The sequence below is a fragment of the Bactrocera oleae genome, chromosome 3 (genome assembly GCF_042242935.1).
Source record: "Bactrocera oleae isolate idBacOlea1 chromosome 3, idBacOlea1, whole genome shotgun sequence".
NCBI lineage: Eukaryota > Metazoa > Arthropoda > Insecta > Diptera > Tephritidae > Bactrocera > Bactrocera oleae.
In genome coordinates this window covers 72,752,669-72,772,999 of record NC_091537.1, presented here as the reverse complement: position 1 = coordinate 72,772,999, position 20,331 = coordinate 72,752,669, and the positions used below count along the sequence as shown (strand labels likewise).

Here is a 20,331-nt window from a genome sequence, read left to right as displayed (position 1 = left end):
TGAAGAGACATGACTGATGTATAATAATAAGGGCTGTCACGTCGCTGAGTAAAAATAGTGAATGACTAGTACAAAATCAAGGTTAAGAGAAATATTTAAAGTAGTTGGCAGAAAACTTTGCACACAGACAATGGGAATCTTTAGTAGCAGATCAAGGCTATTCGACATCACCAGGGTCCAAAATATGTCCTTCTGCATTAAGTAGCTTTCGAAAATAAAGTCAATTTGAATATTTAGGTTCTCTTAGTTAAATCTGGAAAATGAGATGGAAACAAATTTCTACACTCACAATGAAACTCCGAGTAGATAACTGTTACAATTAGGATCAACCAAAAATCTTCTCTCCAGTCAATTGTATTAAACAGCTATATTTCCTCCCACCGACATACTAAGATTGTTTAGTGATAAGGGAGCCAGAAAAATGGTTTTCAGTAACACGGGAGAAAAATAACTGCTCAAAGTAGAATGGAATATGTCAGAAAAGACACCTGGTGAAGGTCGAAAGGAATCTTGAGTCCAATTGTCAAAATTTCAATTATTATATTAACTTTGAACTTTTGTGGCTTGGACTCTGTCTTCAAAATGAAATGAATTGCAAAAAAAAACTAGCACAGAACCTATCTTCTCCAAAGTTCAGATGCAGGAATAGATTAAGTCTGTTCGAAAATATAAGGACCCATGTTTGACTGCAAAACTAAGAAGGGTTTGTGAAATATATACCCCTATATGGAATAGAAATTTTCAGATAAGCTATCTTATCGTCCATATCTAGCGATCTTAGTCATGTTTATTTATTTATACCAGATTCATGAGCTGAAACATGGAATTCAAAGTAAAAATACGTATGCGGATGAGTAGAGATTCAAACTCAAAATTTATTATGAATATTCATATTGCGAACTATTAAAAGTTATCAGAGCCTGAATCACTGATACCTGTTGTATCCAGCTCCAACACCTAAATATAAAACTCATGAAATTCAGCATTTACGCCTATTGGGAATGTTCTGATAACATACTCTCACTGTTTGAAGCTACCTAAAATGACAAAAATACTAAAGAGAGGCACGATCCACAATTCAAACATATCCAACTTATATTACAATTCGGCTTAGAAATATATCGGAAAGTTGTTAGATACTTCTACATTTTGAAAGATTTCAAAGAACACGGCTGCCGGGTAATAGCCTACGACGTTGTTTTTATTTTTGCGGAACGGCTTTGCGTCAACTCAGATAAAACTGAAATGGATTTATTTACTAGGTGGATTGATTTCCCTGGAACTAAGCAGGCGCTGGCCAACAACAAGTTCCTGGGCGAACCCTCTATACTAGAGTAGAATGCAGCAGATTCACTGAACTACATGCTCTCAGCAATGTTCATCTTGGCTCAATCGTTCTTACTGAACTTACTCCTCCCCCTGCGGGTAGGGGTAAGAATTTACCCGAGGTAAGGCATGCCTGTCGTAAAAGGCGACTAAAAGCCAAATGCACTATGACTGTCATTATGTACCTTGCTCAGTAATATCAGCATAGTATGTCAGAAATAGTGCTATAATACTCAGCTTGAACTGATATTATAGACTTTAAATGAAAAAGTAAATAAAAAGACATTTGAAGTTCAAGCGACAAATGTCACCAGTCATTGAGTAATGGGTTGCTCAACTGGCAGTAGTTTCGGCTACGCAGTCTTACCGGAGACTTTCTGGTACCACGGGGAGCAGAAAGCCCTTGGATTTCGGTCCAATCTGCTCATTGGGTTATGGCCCCTTTGGGGAGATTCGTGGTGGCTGTGGTTGAAACCTAAATGCAGGAAGAACTGAAAATTCAGCCTAACTGTTTTTTCAGTTCTTAAAAGAAGTTGCAAAAAGCAACTGGGTTCCGTATCCGAAAACGGAAGAGGTTTTAAGTCGGCCTCGAATCTTACCAAGATGGTAGTGTGAGCCCAGACACACTGCCACTGGTAACCAAATTAATACTTGCAAATATCTCGTATTATTTGGGGCGCTTATCAACGCATTGTATTGATACGCTGTGTTTTGGAACACCGTGACGTAAGGCCGTCGCCGGCAGGTACTCATGTAAATCAACAACGAAAGTTGAACTTACTCCAACATGCGTACATATGGTAAGGCTGAAAATATTGTATATATAGGCTGAAAATATTTATTGATAGAAATGGTGATGTGCTATGCTTTTCCAGGACTAAGGTTGAAGCATCTCTACAATCATATCTTCGGCGAATCTGGTGAAATAGCCGAAGTTGATATTATGGCGGGCTCTAAGCGCTTTGTCGCTTTTTGAGGGTGTTTTGGATCGATATTTAGGAGTATTTAGATATCACGATGGACCGGCGTTCTAAGTGGAATACATTTTTGAATCGACCTATTAACCTTATTTAACCAAGCCTAGTTGCTTTTACTATGTGCGCATTCGATTTCAGTGGATTACAGTCTTTGATTGACCGCTATAAAAAAATGTAGAAATTTGAGAGACGTTCTTAGATTTATGTCGTATGAATACGAGGGACATTTCAACACTTTAGCCGGAAAACTTAAATCCTATTAACAAGACTATTTAAAGTAAAAAGAGAGCGAAAGAGAGAGGTCGAAATATGCCAGTGTAAAGAGGTCAAATAGTTCCGCGAATTACAATAGGTTCGCAAAATAGTTATAAGAGTAAAAAAACAAACCTGCTAGCTGAGATCAACAGAATAATAATGAATGAAGCGAATATCTTATCACTCAGTTTTACTGAGAGGATACTGAAGTACAGGTTAAATATTATAAGATGAGCCCGGATACCCCAACAGATGACAAGAGTTTTGACGTGGCATTTCATTCGGCTATGTTCTTCAAATATTGAACCGCAGCTGTGGAAAAAGTAAACATGTGTTTTAGTGACACTTAAATGCCCTAAATGTTCCGAATTTATTAATCATTTCTTAACACATCTCAATTGAGCAACATGAAAATTGTATAATCAACTTATTATTACCCTTCTCCGATTTCAATTACTGTCTTGTAATTTTTCTCATAGCATATTGACTCTCTACACGCTTCATATATATAATACAAATGTGTTAGTAGTTTTACAAATTAACATCTCAATGCGAACTTACTGATGAAACATCGTTTTGATCAGGTAAAATTTATTTTGCGTAATTTTAGCTGATCAATTATATACAATTTAAAAAAAAAGTGAAGAAACATCGTGATAAAACATTGTTACGAATTCGGTGTAAATATATAAAACAAAAAATAAATAAATGCGCACACGCTCGAAAATTGTAAAATCCCATTTCAAGAAGTGGATAAATATTTGAATTGACGAAAAATATCAAAGTAATGCGTAGTTGTGAATGAAGAGTGGTGAACAGGAGACAATGAAATAACAAAAACCGTTAAATGGTGATGTGATTATGAATGACAAATTTTGGGCACAGCTTAGTACTACATACATATACAGCCACTGGTTGTGAATAGCATATATCGGATTATGACAATTATGCTATTACAACATTATTATGGGTTTGCAACTTTGCAAAACCTTTGAAGATACGTTTGAAAATAAAAAAATTAAAATTCCCACAATACGACTGAATAACAAAAGTTATATAAAAAATTGCAAAAGTCAAGTGGTTAATGCGTACAAATTGAATGCTGAAAATTTTAAGCACACAAAAGTCGTAAAACGGCTGACAGATTTGGTAATGACGTTCATTATAGATTCAAGAAGTACTAAAGCAGTTCAACTTCACTAGGTCACTAAAGATTAAATGTAGCTTAAATTTTTCGTTAAGAAATTATAGATATTAAAGTATAAAGGCACTTGAAATCAGGTTTATTAATAATATAATGTGGCTGTATTTAAACCTAAGGGGTTTGAAAGGATATTTTAAAAAAACTGAGAAGAAATGAGGAAATATTGGTACACAGTAATAACTTTCGACAGGAAGGTCACTAGGACTTTCCAGGTAAGAAGCTAGTGATTTTGTAGTCTGGGAAAGGTATGAACTTGTTATCTGTAATTTTCCTCGAAAAATTTTTAAAACATTAAATAAAAGATTTTTTTATTATTCCACAGAAGTCACTGTACTATAAACCTTTGACCACTACCAGTATATATGATGATTTAATAAAATAAACTCATAACCAATTTTTTTGTTAAGCTATGTTCTCGCCTTGCCTTTGCTTGGTATCACAAGATTGGTAACGTCTTACCCTACTTATAAAGAAACTGAAAGATAATCCTGTGAACACTCGATGCGATTGTTATATTAATCTAATATGGCTAAAGTTATATTTTTTGACCTCTTAAATCGATAAAATTGGGTCGGGTTTATAGGTAATAAATAGATTTTCGGCCGCGATATAAGCTGCCGAGATTTGTAGAAAAAGGCTCATAGTTCATATTAGAATAAGATCACTGAAAATATTGCACTTATATTGTTTTGACCTAATTACTTTTATAATAATGACTGTGTTCGAGCATTGCAAAAATATTTCCAAAATTTTTTACACATTTAAACACCACGCTAATATCGCAAAAGCAGAAATATTCCCCACCCATATATTAAAGCAAAAACAAGCGCCCTCACTCACACCTGCTCCCACACTTTCGCTTACCTGTCAACGTCACATTGACGTGCATAAGGCCGATATGCGTGCCTATCCGCGACGGCATCTTCTCACGCGAGAACGCCTTGTACGGCGCTATGATGGTTGTGTGCGCCACATGCCAAGCGGAGCCCAGTCGAGTAACTGTTTGTATTCAAGTGAAACAAAAAATTGTTAAATAAGTACATAAAATTCAACTATAACATACAAATTAATGATTTAATAGACGGTCATTTGTAATAGAAAAAAAATTGCAATAAAAATTCGAAAATAAATAGAGGTGCTAGCGAGTATAAATCACACGCGGGTCGGCCGTGCCTTCGCGCAGGCGCCTGCCTGTGTCAACCAGCTGTGAATTTGGTCAGTGCATGTGTATGTAGGTAAGTTTGTGGATATATAAAATTGATTGCAAAGCTACTCACTTAGTATGACTAAGCCCACGAACAAGCTGAGAGTGACTGTCGAAAATGTGGTGAATTTCTGCAACAAAAAAAATCCATAAAAATAAGCGATTCAATAAAAATGTCTAAAAAAATATGTATATAATAAAAATAAACTATCAAAATAGTATAAAAACAAACGAGAAAATCGAAAATAATAATTAATTAAAAATTACAAGTTTGTGGTGATACTCTTTGCTTTATATTCGTATTCGTTGACGCGGAAACCTTTTATCGCGTTATTCAGCACTGTTGTCATTTTTCGGCTTGATTGTCGGTAATTGGTTGAGATTTAGAATGTTCCATTTTAGTGTTGTTAAAATTAATTAAAGTCTTATGATAATTACATGCAATACATTTTCTCATAAACACTAACAAAAGTATTAAAAGTTTTAGAATGTTCAAAAATTGCGTCTAAGTAGATTTTAATTGATCAAGCGTACGATCCATAAGCAATAAAACATTTTCACTTGAGCTCAACTACTTCAAAATAAATGTTTAAACCATTGGAATCTTTTTTGATACTAGAACTGGCTTAACCAAAAATCTTATTGCACTTTTTTAGAAATATATTACTACTATGTTGTAAAATAGGTACTGTCAAAATCATCCATAAGATCATTTATCCTCTCACAGGGCGGTAAATCGTTCTATCTACTTTAACCAATCACTGATTCTAATTACTCCAGCTACTTAAGGCAGAGAATACAAAATAAGTTTGCTAGGGGCTCAGCATTACTACATATTTTTTTATTCAACAAAAATCCAAGCAGTCCAGCCCAGCCCAGATCACTTGAAGTTTTCGGAACACTGAGGGAACGTAATTTGACTGTCTGTCAACTCGAAGCAACTTACTCTCTCTCTACACGAAGAGAAGGCAATCACACAATTCAACCTCTGATTCGCGAAGAATATTGTTACATCACTCTCTAATACCGTGAAATATCTTGTATGGACTTCGAATTGAATAAAAACTCGCTGTACTTGATGTCTCCATACTGTGAAAAATTGAAGGTTACAAAGAAGTAATCATATTATCTATTGGAACACAAGAGAGTACCGTATGTGTATGCCTCTTTAAAGTGGAGTAACCTAACTGTTCTAATAGTATTTTGCATTGTAGATTGGACTTCTCACCATGTCATGAATATTGGTCCAAAGTCAAAGTTATTGGTGGACTCCGTGCTAATATTCATTGAGATATGACGTTGGATCGAAATTGGCAATAGACTTGAGGAGAGCATTTGTGCACATCTTCAAAAAGGACGAATAATATAAAAATCATAAAAGGAAACTAGTGGAATATATCTTTATCTGCCTCTTTCATCGATTTTCTAGTAATACGAGTTCAAAAATCTACTTAATTTAAACTTCGTAAATATATAATCAACAAACTATCAATGGAGAAAAAGTTGTTCGCGACGAGACCCCTGACTATAGTACAGAAAAGCTAGTGAGCCCTCCATACAAAAATACATCTAGTTTTGGTAATTATAATACTTAAAAAGGTCAGATAAAACCGGGAAAGATCGAAATCGGCCGAAATGAGAGTTTGAGTAATATTATTATATACTTAACGAGTTCAACGAAAGAGGTTTGTTGCTCTCAACAATATTTAGTTTCACCAATAAAATAGAAACGGCATTAGGATAATCAACTTCACGTATTTGATTTAGAAAATTAATGAAGTCAAAATAGTTTAAAAAAATTAGACCATCCTATAACATAAAGTAATCTGGCAAGGGAAAATTTAAATTAATTTAAAATGAAGCTAAAGGCTAATATAACGGGTTTGAGATTACTCTGATTCAATCCAGCAATTGATGAAAGCATAGAGCTATCTTATATTGTATAATATAAAGTATATTTCTAAATTGAAAAAAGTCCTGTTGAGAAGTTAGAAGAACATTTAAAGTTAGTAAAATTATTTTCAAAATTTTGCGCAATAAAGCTTTGGGATATAAAAATTGATATCCTAAAGCTTCGCGTTTATTTTTTTTCGGACAATGGTGGTAGAAAGGGGTTTTAAGAGGGCCCTGAAAACATTGCTACTGAATAAAAAACTTTCGAATTCCTACCAAAAATGTAAAGAAAAATACATCACAGAGTTCCTTATGTTCTTAATGAATCATAATAATTTCGAAATTTTTATAACACACATTTATAGCCACATTTCTCTTACCGTTCCTAAGCATGGGTCTGCTACTTTCAAATACTTAATCTTCTTGCTTTTTATTCCCTATTTGTACCCATGCGTGTTTCATCAAAATAATAAAAACCGGTTATTAGTCAGTTAGCCTTTCATTGGCAATTTATGTTTCGTATTCAGTGAAATGATAAAGAAACAGTAAAAGTCGTTGCGGTTAAATCTTACTTATTTTAGCATAAATTACAATATTCGCTTTGCCACTTAAATTCTGAGCGTTAGTCAGATCATTAACCGAACACAGCAAAAACGAATAATAAAATACTAATGAGCTACAAACTAAGCTAATTCTCGTATACTAAATATATCAGAACAACTGTTAAACTCTATGTGTAAAATAGCAAAGTAATTTGTGTACCGTTCTTTTCTAATTTATATGCCCCAAGCTCTAATGAGATTTTAGTATTACAAATTTATAGGCCAACATACATCTATGTATGCTTGACATCTAGTGGCATAATTAAATTTATATATTCACCTGTTTCCTCACACCGGGAAATATCACTAGAAAAGCAACGTAAAATGTTGCAAATAAAACAGAGACGGCAACAATGGAGACATCGCCTGTCACCGGTGTACGATTAGGAAATGAGTATAGTGTGGGTCCACCGTCGTCACGAAAAGCATCAAACCAACCCTTCATGCTGTTTTAAAATGTTTGTGTTCTGAAAGAAACAAATGCAAAATAAGTAAATTAATAAAATTTAAATAAAAGCTATTGAATACTAAATATTATTTTATAGAATTCATATAAACTTCATTTTAAGATTTTTGTTCAAAATTTCACGTTGTATGTTCAACGAAATTCTTGAATGACAAAATGAAACTGTCCCAATAATAGTCAAGTTAGTAAATAAAATTGGTTACTTCCTTTTTAAGACATATTGCTAATTTATTTTGACCTGGACGGTATTATAAACAAACATTATTCAACATTCTTATTGTTGTAAGCCACTTTACTCAGGTTTAGGTCTTTCAGTTTATACTATAATATATACAAGTTTTAAAGCGCCTACGAAATGTTTGCGAATTTTGGGAGAAACTTTTCCATGGCACTCCCTACGATAAATTCCGCTATTTTAAATTTTGCTTTGACCACAATTTATTTCCAACTTTTTTTCATGTTTTTCATAGAAGTCTGGAATACCTAAGTCCGAAAACAGTCTATCCGACCGTTTTTTGAATGAAATACCAAATCTATCTATACAGAACATAATAATATGCACGGGTCATCATTTTACGAAAAAATGTAAATGATGACGTCTGGGTCGCCGAAATCTATTGCGTAGAATTTGTCGACCAATAGAGGGACATTGGTCCATTTTGACTATTTTGACTCACCATAGTAGGTCAGATTGTTTCACTAAATGATCTTCAAATACTTTTTTAAAATGATCCGGTAAATGGTCCAATTATGAACGCCGTTAAATTGTTTGCAGTCTCAGTCATCAGTTGTGCCGAAAACGAAACAACAAACTGCAAACTATTTTATTTCTGCCTTTGGTCCAAGAATGACACAAATAGAGATTACAACAGTTTCAACTCAATACTTTTTTGGAGTGCGTTTAACAGAAAACTACGTCGTCATAAATGCAAGGTCTTGTTAACAATTACTATGAGCTTTCCTCAGTTCGTTGAATTGCGTTTATGATGTTGTGTTCCACAATATTGTTTCCATAATTCTTGCTTTTGATCTATGTTTGCCAAACCACTTTTTTAGCCCGGCGACTAAAGTCAATTGACAAATGAATGCCATAACATGTGAAATATATGCTCCGTTTAGATATTTATACCCTGAGTTTAAAGTTTGTCAAGAAGTTCGTAACACCCAGAAGGAAACGTCGTAAATCTGTAAAATCTGGCTGTCCGTCTATTTGTATATATGCGAAGTAGTCACTATGTTTTTGAAACATCGATCAGAAATTTAGCAAACAACATTTACTCCCCAAGAAGCTGCTCATTTGTCAGAACCATTGATATCGAACAGCTTTAGCATATAGCTGCAATACAAACTGACCGATTAAAATCAAGTTTTTGTATGGAAAACTATTTTATTTTTATTTTGATAAAATTACAAAATTTAACACAGACTATTGTTCATAACAACGCTACAGTCTAAGAACATATTGTTCCGATCGGTCGACAATAGTACATGGCCACTTTACAAACCGATCAAAATCAAATTCTTATATTAAAATTTTTTTTTATTTAAGAAGATGTCTTCACGAAGATTAGATCGGATCACCACAGCATATACCTGCCATACAAACTGGCCGATAAAAATTAAAATACAGATCTTTTATACCCTTTTTTTCTTTCTTCGGCGCAGCCAGAGCTTACTTTTTTCTTGTTTTCAATTTAAAATTGAAAATCAGTCAACACTGACTGAGAACGATATATACAATCAACTTATGGCAGTAATTATTTCGAAACTTATGAATCGAGTAATTAAAGAAATACTTACTAAGGAAAGGTAAACAAAACGAACTAAGCAGCCACACGCTTCGCTGTTTTTAAAAATAACGCTATGATCTTCAGAACAAACGTTGGTAGCCGATTCTACGCCGTCTTACAACTAAATGAAGACAAACAAATAGTTTTACGTACATAAATACAAGCCTGGGAGGAATTCAACAAGTCATGTTTAGCGGTCTCACCTATTAATAAACAATTTATCATAAATACCATACATAAATGTTATGCAATGTGGCATGCCGCTTAGCAAAAACAAAAACACAACTAATGTTCGTACTTATCTTTTTCATAAAAAAAATAATTTTTCTAACTAAATGAATAAGTTTTTATTGCGATATTACTTGATTTCTTTGTTCTGTGTAAGAAAAAATATTAATTGTATATTTGTATGCATGTATGTAAGTGTGAGTATTTCTAAGTTTCCTTTGTTATAAGTTACCTAATTGTTAATTATTTTGGTTTACTCGTATCCGCGTTTAACAAAAAACACAAAAATTAATTATTTGTCCAAAAGCCGTAAACTCATTAAGAGTGCCAAACAAAGAACAGAAAATATATGAAAAGAAAAATTAAAACAATTTGTAGCGGTCAGCAGAAACATATGTACACATGCTTACAAATATGCACACTAGCCCATATATATTTTTATAAAAGGCGGTAGAAGTATTTAGTGTCGACTTGCGATAAAATAGGTGAATGTACATATAGATATTATTGTTGTTTTTTTTTGTGTAGTTGTTTAATGAACGGAACGTGTAGTCGCTCGCCTGCAGGTTAAAAGCCGCAAACTTAAGTATACTCTAAGTTTAAGTGGCAAACGAGCTGATTTTTACTTGAGTTGAGTTGAAAGTGACGTCTGGCGTTCGGTATATTTGGTAGAACAAAAGAAATAAGTCGATAAAAATATAGCAGATGAAACTAAAGCTGTACCTGTGGCAATAACCGGTTCTAATTTACTTTTTACTGTTTCACATTATACTCTCATAATACATCTTTTATTTAATTTATTTTCAGCTCGCTAATGTATAGCATCTACTGCAGAATTGCGCAAGATCCAGTGTAGGATTATCCGTCTTTGATTAAATTGCTTCAGGCGAAAACATTTTATACCTTTCATGATATTGTACCTACAAAAATGCATTCGAATTTGTAACCTGCTCATTTGTTCTCAACAATGGGTTTTAAGCGGCACACATGAAATGAATTTTTTTGTTTTCCATATTTTAATCGGTTATAAATTCAAAAATATTTTTTGTACAATTTTAACTCGATGTCTCAAATACTTTTTGAGTTACAGCCTTTTAAAGTGTAGCCGCTCAGTTCAATCAGCTGACTCAGTACATCTCTAAACGCGCTTTTGACAAAATTACATTTTTCAAATTTGTTGAGTGATTTTGCATTTTGACAGACCAAAAACGACCAAAAACTAAACTTTTAAAGTTTTTTCGATTGTAGGTCATTGTACGCACAATATCTTCTAGTAGAGATTTGTTTACCACTGCAGCAGTGGAGAACAATTTTTCAGCGCCATCGAAAATCGCGTATACCTCAAAAAACGTTTAATTTTTTTCTTAAAAAATTTTATCGTATGTTCTTAAAGGCATGAATATATAAAATATACATATATTTGACAATAATTGAAACAAAAATTGCATAAATTCTACACTCCAAATACTAGTCGAAAATTTTTCTTCAATAACTGCGATCTATATTCTTTTAAACTGGATTTTTATTGCATATCAGTATTGATTTAGTTATATAAAGGCTTCAAACTGGTGAAAAAAACGTTTCAAAATAATATTTTTCACCATAACTTTTTATACTTTCCGACTATAATCCTTCTTAAACTTTTTTACTTCGAAACACTTGTTAACAGTAATATTCAGTTTTCAGTTTCCTTAAAAATTTTACTGTAATAGTTTTTCTAAACAGGTGGTAGCCCTTTTAATAATACTTTTAATTAAAAATCTTTTACTTTGAAATTGATATTAAATTTTTTTTACTTTCAATTTTCTTGTTTGTAGTAACTTCTTTAAAGAGATGGCAACCCCACTCAAGAATATTTTCCAATGTAAACTTTCGCAAGCTTCTTTACTTTGAAACTAATGTAATAATATTTGAATTTACTTACAAATTTTGTTGTAGTAAATCATTTAAACAGGTGGCAAACCTACCAAATAATAGTTTAAACGACAAGCATTTTTTTTGATACTCATTTTCATTTTATTTTTCATTTTTTTGTATTTAACTCTGTAAACTAGTGGTAACGGTAGTTGAAAATAATTTCAACTGTAAATCTTCGTACGTATCTTTATTTTGCCACCCATATTGTATCATTTTATTTATTTCAAAATTTATATGAAATTAACTGTGTAAATATTTGGCAACGGACCATAAAATATCTTCTTAAACCTGCTTACTTGGACACTTATATTGAAATAATAAATATTAAATTTTTGAAATGGAAAATATACAGCCCTACCCGTAAGAATTTAATCTTAAAGTTATGTTGTTTTTTTTCGTCCAGGTGGCAACACTCAGAATTAAGAAATCATTAGCAATTTCTATTACCCGAACCAGGGCGATCTATTTAGCAATGAATTTACCTTCGCATATACAAAAAAGTTGTATACATATACTATACAAGAACAAGAAAAATGTCAATTTCGGTTGCACCAAAGCTATAATACGCAACAGAAATACAAAAATTTCCGTACAAGAGTTTTGATCGGTCAGTTTCTAGGACAGCTATATGCTATAGTGACTCGATCTGAATATCGAAGATAGCATCGTTGCCTTGAACAATGTAGCATGCTAAATTTCATGAAGATATCTAGTCAAATGAAAAAGTTGTCCATACAAACACTTGATTCCGATCGTTCAGTTTGTATAGCAACTATATGCTGCAGTGGTCTGATCTGAACAATTTCTTCGCCATTCTTGAATATTTTTACATTACATACAAGCGTATACGATTATCTCTCCCATAGGAAGCGTAAATTGACTTGGTCCTAATTTGCGATCACAGTGAAAAGAACTGTCTACCTTAGAGATGACTGATGTTTATAGCTTATCTTGTTAAACACAAAATATAGACATAATTATTTTAAAGTTTAAATTTTTATGGTTATGTAGTATTAGCAAAGGGTAGTATTAGCAAAGGGTCTACAAGTTTTATTATTCTTGGTAAAACCACCTGCTTATCGACTCATATAAAGAGTGTTAAAATACAATGAAAGTTTTATATAATTCTGCTAAGCTGTTTTATTAGCTAAAAGAACACCCAACCAATAAAAAGTTAAAAATTCCAATACAACAACAATGCCTTCTATAAGTAGCTAATGTTTATATACCCACACATCTTTTATGAAAGTTAAAGATGACTACCTGTTACAGTTTTGCGTATAACGCTCATAACTAGAATCAATTTATAAAAAGTTTTTTGCAACCGAAAACCAATACATGCGTAACTGTATAAATGCACCCAGAATTATTTTCTTTAAAAAAAGCGAAAGGTGGCACAAAGTGAAGGAAGCGATGAATATAAGGGTTTTTAAATAAATGCTAAAACCAAAAACAGCGCAAAAAGCATAATATATGAAATGAATGTGTCTAAAAATAAATATTCACATGCGGCGTGGGTTTTTTGATTGCTCTCCAATCTTTGCGAATTCATCATGAAATTTTTTTAGTGTTACATTCTTGAAGATTGAACATTTTGATTTGTCATGCTCAAATGATTAAAATTCTCACTCACGTTAAATTCCAAGTGGCTGTGGGTTTTTCTAAATAGAAGTTTGAAGACATAATGGTCACAAAAAATCTTACCGAGAAAAACTCTTGCTTCTCATAAAGTGCCAACGATTTCTAGAATGTTGACTAATGTACAAGTATTTTCCAACCGAACTATATTAATACGAATTTGTTGTATTCTCTATTTCTGTAAACGAAATGAGAGATAATATTAAATTTTTGCCTTAGTTAATTGAACTTTACGTGTTCTCTAAGTAATCCAGAACTATCAAAATCAATCCTACAACTATGGCGCCACAAATATAATATTATGTGCTCATTATAATATGCGGCTTAGATCTGATTTCAGTTTTACCAGTATTTTTTGCTCGGATGCTCACCTCCACACAGATAGACATGGAAACTAACAAAATTATAGGTGTTGAAATAACACTAACCAAACTGAAGCATCAAAACCAAAGATAAAGGGATAAAAGGATGTCCAACTTATTCCAGTTTGAGAGCGCCCCAAAATTAGCGTTTTTTATAACATTTTCCATTGTAGCCAGATCAGACAAAATAATAATTTTTGGGCATTTAAATTGAAATGCCCAACATTTATAAAATATTATTATACATGTATCTGTTAAATATATGGAGAAACTCCTATTTTGTGATATATTAAAACAACTGATTTTTGAACTTTCAATACTTATTAAAGTGAATAGCTGTATTAGCTCTCAATTATTGAAAGGTTTTTATCATTTTCAATTGAAAATTAATACTACGACTCATGGCATCACAAAAGATTTCGTTATCTACATTTTAATTTCGCGTTTTGTAAATTTTCTCAATTTTTGTTAGTGATCTTCAACAGAGGCAATAAATCTCTCTTTCTCCTCCCCTATTTATTTAATAGGATTTCAATCTGGCCATCCCTCTTTCTCCAACTACTAAATGTCAGAAAAAATACAACGAATTGCAAATTATAAAATATAATTATTGTATTGACTATCTCAATGCCTCTGAAAATAATATGGTATACCTAAATATGTAAAACCGCAATTTGAATTGGCAGTCAGTTGAAATGAGCAACTCTAACTCTATAACTGCTTAACTAATTTAATATGTAAAAACACGACTATTTGAATAACTACATACATATATTAGATATATGCATGTATATAGAAATGCATAATACATATTTAGTTACACTTACCAAACTTGTCTAGAATCTGCATTCAATTATAATCTATATAGTATACGAACAAATGTTGCTTGTCTTCTTTTGTAATACGTATCTATGTATATAATATTTGTTTGTATGTATGTATGTTGAAGTTATACACGTCTGTCTCCCACTGCTAATCTGACGTTGATTTCAATTTACTTTCAGTGATGAAAATAAGTTATGACATGAAGTATTTCCCAACATCTGTAGCTTACAATGAAAATATCGGTTTTTGTTGTCAACTACAGTAATGTATTCGCTGTAAATTGAAAAATACATAATAATAGTTAAATTACTATTACTGATATTAATTAAATATTAATTAAGAAATAACATTACATATTCTACTACATTATTTCATAGCACTTGCTTACATAAATGTAATTTCGTAGCAGATTTTGCTAAAGGCAGTCATTATTGATTTGACTTCAATATTTACAATACTGGAAGGATGAACACAAAGCACATAGGTGTACTAACAGACATATTGGAGAGTTCATTTCATAGATGGGAGCAAGACTCCATAGAACGGAATCAATATGTTTTCAGTCGTGGGATCACGCAATCGACCGAAACTACAAAGAATTAATGATTCCAAGCAGTGTTTGGAGCTTTCCATCTAATAAGAATGAAATTTAGACGGATAAAACAGACATTACACAACTTGTAAAAATGTAACATTCACGCCAATAGAATAAATAAAAGATTTTACATATAAAAACTTTCAACATCGCCTCTTAAGAAGTATTACTTGAACACCTAAATCGCGAAATCGACTTCAAACAAGTTTTTAAAAAAACAATGAAGATAATGCACCATGTCACAAAACAAAATCCAAAGACAAATCGCTTGAATTTGGATTCAAATTGCTTCCGTTTCCTCTGTAAGTAGTAAAATTAAATTTATTGTTTCCCCAATAGATGGCTTTAGTATTTGGTACCTCGCGTTATATGTATAAGTACCAGTGGATTACGCAATTTAGTTTTGAAAAGATAAGACTTTGCTGTAAATATACCATGAATCTGAAAGGCCAATTGTCGCAAACATCGAAAAAATTTTGGAAATCGTCCGACTATCATGTAAGCACTGTTTCGATTCCCTAGGACATAAACATTGCCAAAAAAAATCGTTTGATACCATTTAAGTAAGGCTGAATATAAAAAGCAGCTCGATTTATGGGTGCCACAACGTCAAACGAAAACGGTCGTCTTCGAATCGCGCTGAACAGTGGCTAAGCCAGAATTGACTGTCACGAAGGATTTGCTGTGTGTTTGGTAAGATTGACAGGGAATCATATACCTTTTCTGCTCTCCTACGACCAAACTTTTAAAATCGAACCTATGCCGTCAACAAATTGACCATTTGAAGTAAGCAATCCACCAAAAGTTATCAATAGAAGAGGGATTGTGTTCCATCACGACGATGGCAGACCACACTCATCGTTAGTTGCTCGCCAGAAGCTCCGGGAGCTATGCATCTACATATAGTTTGGACTTGGTATCGAGTGATTACTAGCTGTTCCTTCATATGGTGAATGACCTTGCTTGTGAAAAACAGTACCTCTTTTGTTTGATAATTTTATGATGACCATATTTGATAAAATCTAATATACACTTATTTATGAACACGTCTTAACTTCAGTATTTTATTTGGCGGGTGTTTAGAGACTGCTTGATATACCATATGTCAAGCCACCAAACCTTTAGTTTAAATTTGACAGATTTATTTGAAACTTATGAGTTCCCAAAAATTTGTATCTCGTTTAAAAACTTATCAGTTTTCATAATACTTAAAGTTAAGGCTTGCAATCGGTTTTATAATATCAAAATTAATAAGCAGAAGTGATTTGAAAATGACGGAGCAATTGGCAGATGTAATAACCCGATGTCATGCTTACTTTTCGAAGCATGTTCATGAAAATACTAATTATCAAAGCAATAAGTATATTTACGATTGTGTTAAGGTTAAATGTTCGTTTGTGTTCCACTTTTAAAATGACGAAGTCAATTTTTTAGGTCACACAAATTAAGCCTATTTTATAGGACAATTTTTTAATGCCTTTTAATTTTTTTTTTATACTTTCAACAATTTAAAGTGAGTTTAGAAATGGAATCAGGTCATGCGCTAGTCGGCAAAAATCTGTAGGTAATGTATATACCGAAGGGTTAACAATTCAAACTTGTAGAAAGCAAATAAATTATTACTTGAAAGCTAAGAATATTTCGTTTCAACTGCTGAACTAAGCTGAAGAAAAAAATTCATGAAATAACTCCAAAAGAAATACACAAATTCAGAGATCATATAAAGAATAATATATATTTTCCATAGACTCCCAAGTATCGACTACAACTAAGAGAAAACCAAACTCATCGGTCATACAGATATTCTAAGTATGATCCCAGAATAAGGCGATATCCGAATAGGTAGATGCAATCGAGAGGGAACCCAGATATTGTCAGCTCTGCTAGAGATATTTATACCTCTCTCTGCAATTATCACAAATCAATTGAGATAAAAAGAAATTTTGTAATAACAAACATTCTCACAAATATTTTCATTTAACCTAAACATTGTTTACAAAAACTCTTTTCCTTAAGTTAATTCGTTTATTAGATCAATGTCAATAGATACACCCTTCTATTGTTTGGTAAGCTTTCTAATATGGAAGGAGCTATTATTAGCGGCCAAATCTGTTATCAGATCGATAAGAACTCCTCAATACCGAGGATGATTCATAATTATTTAGGTCTGTCGGTTTAGAAGGTATAACCGTTCCTTAAGTCAAAGTTGTGGTACTTATGCCGTTAGTTGTTCGATTAAAGTTAGCTAACGCATCTCATAGATGTATACTAGAAGCTATATATAGATAGATACATACGAAGCGTTACGAAATTTTGCTTGCATAGGTCAGCCACAAAAATATTAGCTTCCTCTAAATTTTTAACACTTATTTTTTCCGAAATTCAACCAATCAAAATACCAAACAAACGAAGCTCAAAAGAGTTTATCGGATAAAATCTGGCTAGCAATTCGCAGCAACCGCAGTTAACAAACGAACAGCCGATAATGACGAATTGAAATCTGAAGCATTTACACAGACAGCCAAGCATTCGGTGGAAGCCAACATAAAGAGCACTAAAATAACATTTTTTGACGTAATATGTACGATGGCCGTTGGACTTAGTCTTCAACCAACTACAATAGTCACAGCCATACAAGCCGTGGAAGCTTTTGTGCCGCACAAAAAACAGATAAGAAGTCAACGAAAACGAATGAGAAAAAACACAACGTGAGGAAGAGGCGACATAAACAATGGCAAAGCAACACTCACCACCAAACAGTGAAAACAAGCTAACGCCAACCGACGACACGATTATTTCGTTCCGCTGCTGAGGTGCATAAAAGTGGAAAACGCGCAATCGCAGACGCCGCAAACGAGGCCGGCTCGTACGTCGTCACAACGACCGCATCTACACAATGCGCGCCAAAAAACAAACAGCCATGGAATGGGTAATAGAGTGGGCGTCAATAGACGGCAGTGGCAGAAGAGTAACCATAGGCTACCAACAAATAGAAAATCGCGCAAATCAAAAGCACCAAAAAAAATTTCAAAGTGAGCCAAAAACGAAAACGACACCGTTTGTCACTGGCTGGTGACGCCAAAGCCAAGCGGATGGTACTCGTGACTTGTGGACGCATTACCATCAGCCGCAATGGCATCAGTACCAGTAGCAACGGCGACGGCGACGGCAGCAATGTGCCCGTCATGAAAATAAAGTGAACGATGCTTCCGCTCCGCTTGTTGACCAGCGGACAGGCGGCGGTGCAGAGAGATATTTGCAGACAAGCATGCATTCATTCAATCAATTCGTCCGTTAGGCAGCCAGCCAGTCAGTCTGACAATCAAATCGTCAAAACACATGCGGGCAAGTAAGCCAGCAAAGTTGGCCAGCAGCAAAGCATTAAACTGGTATTGGACGACGAAGGCTCTGGGCTTAGCAGCATCGTTTAGTTTTAGGTAGTTGCGATACGGCCCTCTTTAATAAGGTACCCTGCAAGCGTTGGTAGGTGTTTAGCCGTGCCAAAGTGAGTGATTTGTGAAAATTGATGTCTTGAATTGTTTGTTTTTAGCTCACATCGTTTGCTTTGTGTGGATGAGAAACCAGAACTAGCACGGTTTCAAACGAACTTAGCGATCTCCTGAAACCATGATATCTGATGTTGCTGAAAGCATTTTATTTCATACAATTCATATTCTTGATCAATTTCCTTTTAAAACAAGTAAGGAAGGACTAAGTTCGGATGTAAGCGAACATTTTATACTCTCGCAAAGTCAAGTGGTATACTCGTTTGAAATTTCTTTGTGGATTGACTGATATTTTCGGTAGAAGGTCAACTATAGGCACTGGGGTCCACATATTTGGTACTTAGGGGCTTGAACAGTTTTGGTTCGATTTAGACAATTTTAAGCCATAAGGTGGCATACTTTAATCGCATTATTAACGCAAAGTTTTATCCCGATACAATCATTGTTGCCTGATTTGCATAGTAGAAAGTGAAAGAATCAAGTGGTATTTAAAATGGTGTCATATGGAAAATAGGCGTGGTTGTAATCCGATTTCGCCCATTTTCGCACTATGACATAGAAACATGAAAAGAACGCTACGCACCGAATTTGGTTGAAATCGGTTAAGAATATCTGAGGATATGGGTTTTCACCTAAAAGTGGGCTGTTCCACGCCCACTGTCTAATTTTGAACGCGGTTCCTCTAAAGTCATCTTATACTATCTCAAAGATAAAATTTAATGTCTCTGGCGTGTTGTGCTGGATTTATCGCGCTTTTAGTAGTTTTTAACAGTACCGTTATATGGAGAATTGGTGGAGTTGCCACCCGATTTCAACTATTTTCACACCGTCAATAGAAGTGCTAAAAACATTTGCTTCTAGTGAATTTTGTTATTATAGCATTAGCGGTTTAGGAGATATGCACATTAAACCTATTAGAGGCGGGACCACGCCCACTTTTTAAAAAAAAGTTTTAACTGCAGATGCCCCTCCCTAATTTGATCCTGTGTACCAAATAACAGTCTTGTATCTTATTGCGGAGCTTAGTTATGGCAAGTTATTTGTTTTTGACTAATGGCGTTTTGTGGGCGTGGCAGTGGTCCGATTACGCCCATCTGCAATACCAACCGTCTCACGGTACCAAGAAACATGTCTACCAAGTTTCATAAAGATATCTCAATTTTTACTCAAGTTAGAGCTTGCACGAACGGACGGACGGACAGACAGTCACCCGGATTTCAACTCGTCTCTTCATCCTGATCATTTATATATATATAACCCTATATCAAACTCGATTAGTTTTAGGTGATACAAACAACCGTTAGGTGAACAAAACTATTATACTCTGTACCAACAGGTTGCGAGAGTATAAAAAAGGAGGGAAGAAATGAAAACCAACCAATGAAAACCAATAGAAACACTTTCAGCAGATGGTAGCTTATGAAGACGACACCTATCCAACAAGCAATTTGGGTTTAGAAAAAAGCCGTGAGGTACCAATGGGTTAGCATATACGACAGAATTACTTGTATTTCCGTCCTTGATTGAGTGGGTAAAGCCTCTT

General features: G+C 33.8%; 1 protein-coding gene across 3 annotated transcripts in view; it reads right to left on the bottom strand.

The window, feature by feature from the left end:
* The window catches only part of mol (dual oxidase maturation factor 1 mol), a 51,581-nt gene that overhangs the window by 19,085 nt on the left and 12,165 nt on the right, over positions 1-20,331 (bottom strand). For 2 of the 3 annotated variants that reach the window (XM_036362033.2, XM_036362034.2), the window contains exons 2-5: positions 14,690-14,960; positions 7,742-7,928; positions 5,040-5,097; positions 4,627-4,761 (exon numbers count right to left, since the gene is read on the bottom strand). In XM_036362033.2, coding sequence (XP_036217926.1) covers positions 4,627-4,761; positions 5,040-5,097; positions 7,742-7,906 — 358 coding nt within the window. In that variant the 5' untranslated portion in view covers positions 7,907-7,928; positions 14,690-14,960. The remainder of the gene's footprint in view (positions 1-4,626; positions 4,762-5,039; positions 5,098-7,741; positions 7,929-14,689; positions 14,961-20,331) is intronic. The other variant, XM_036362037.2, reaches the window with a different exon arrangement.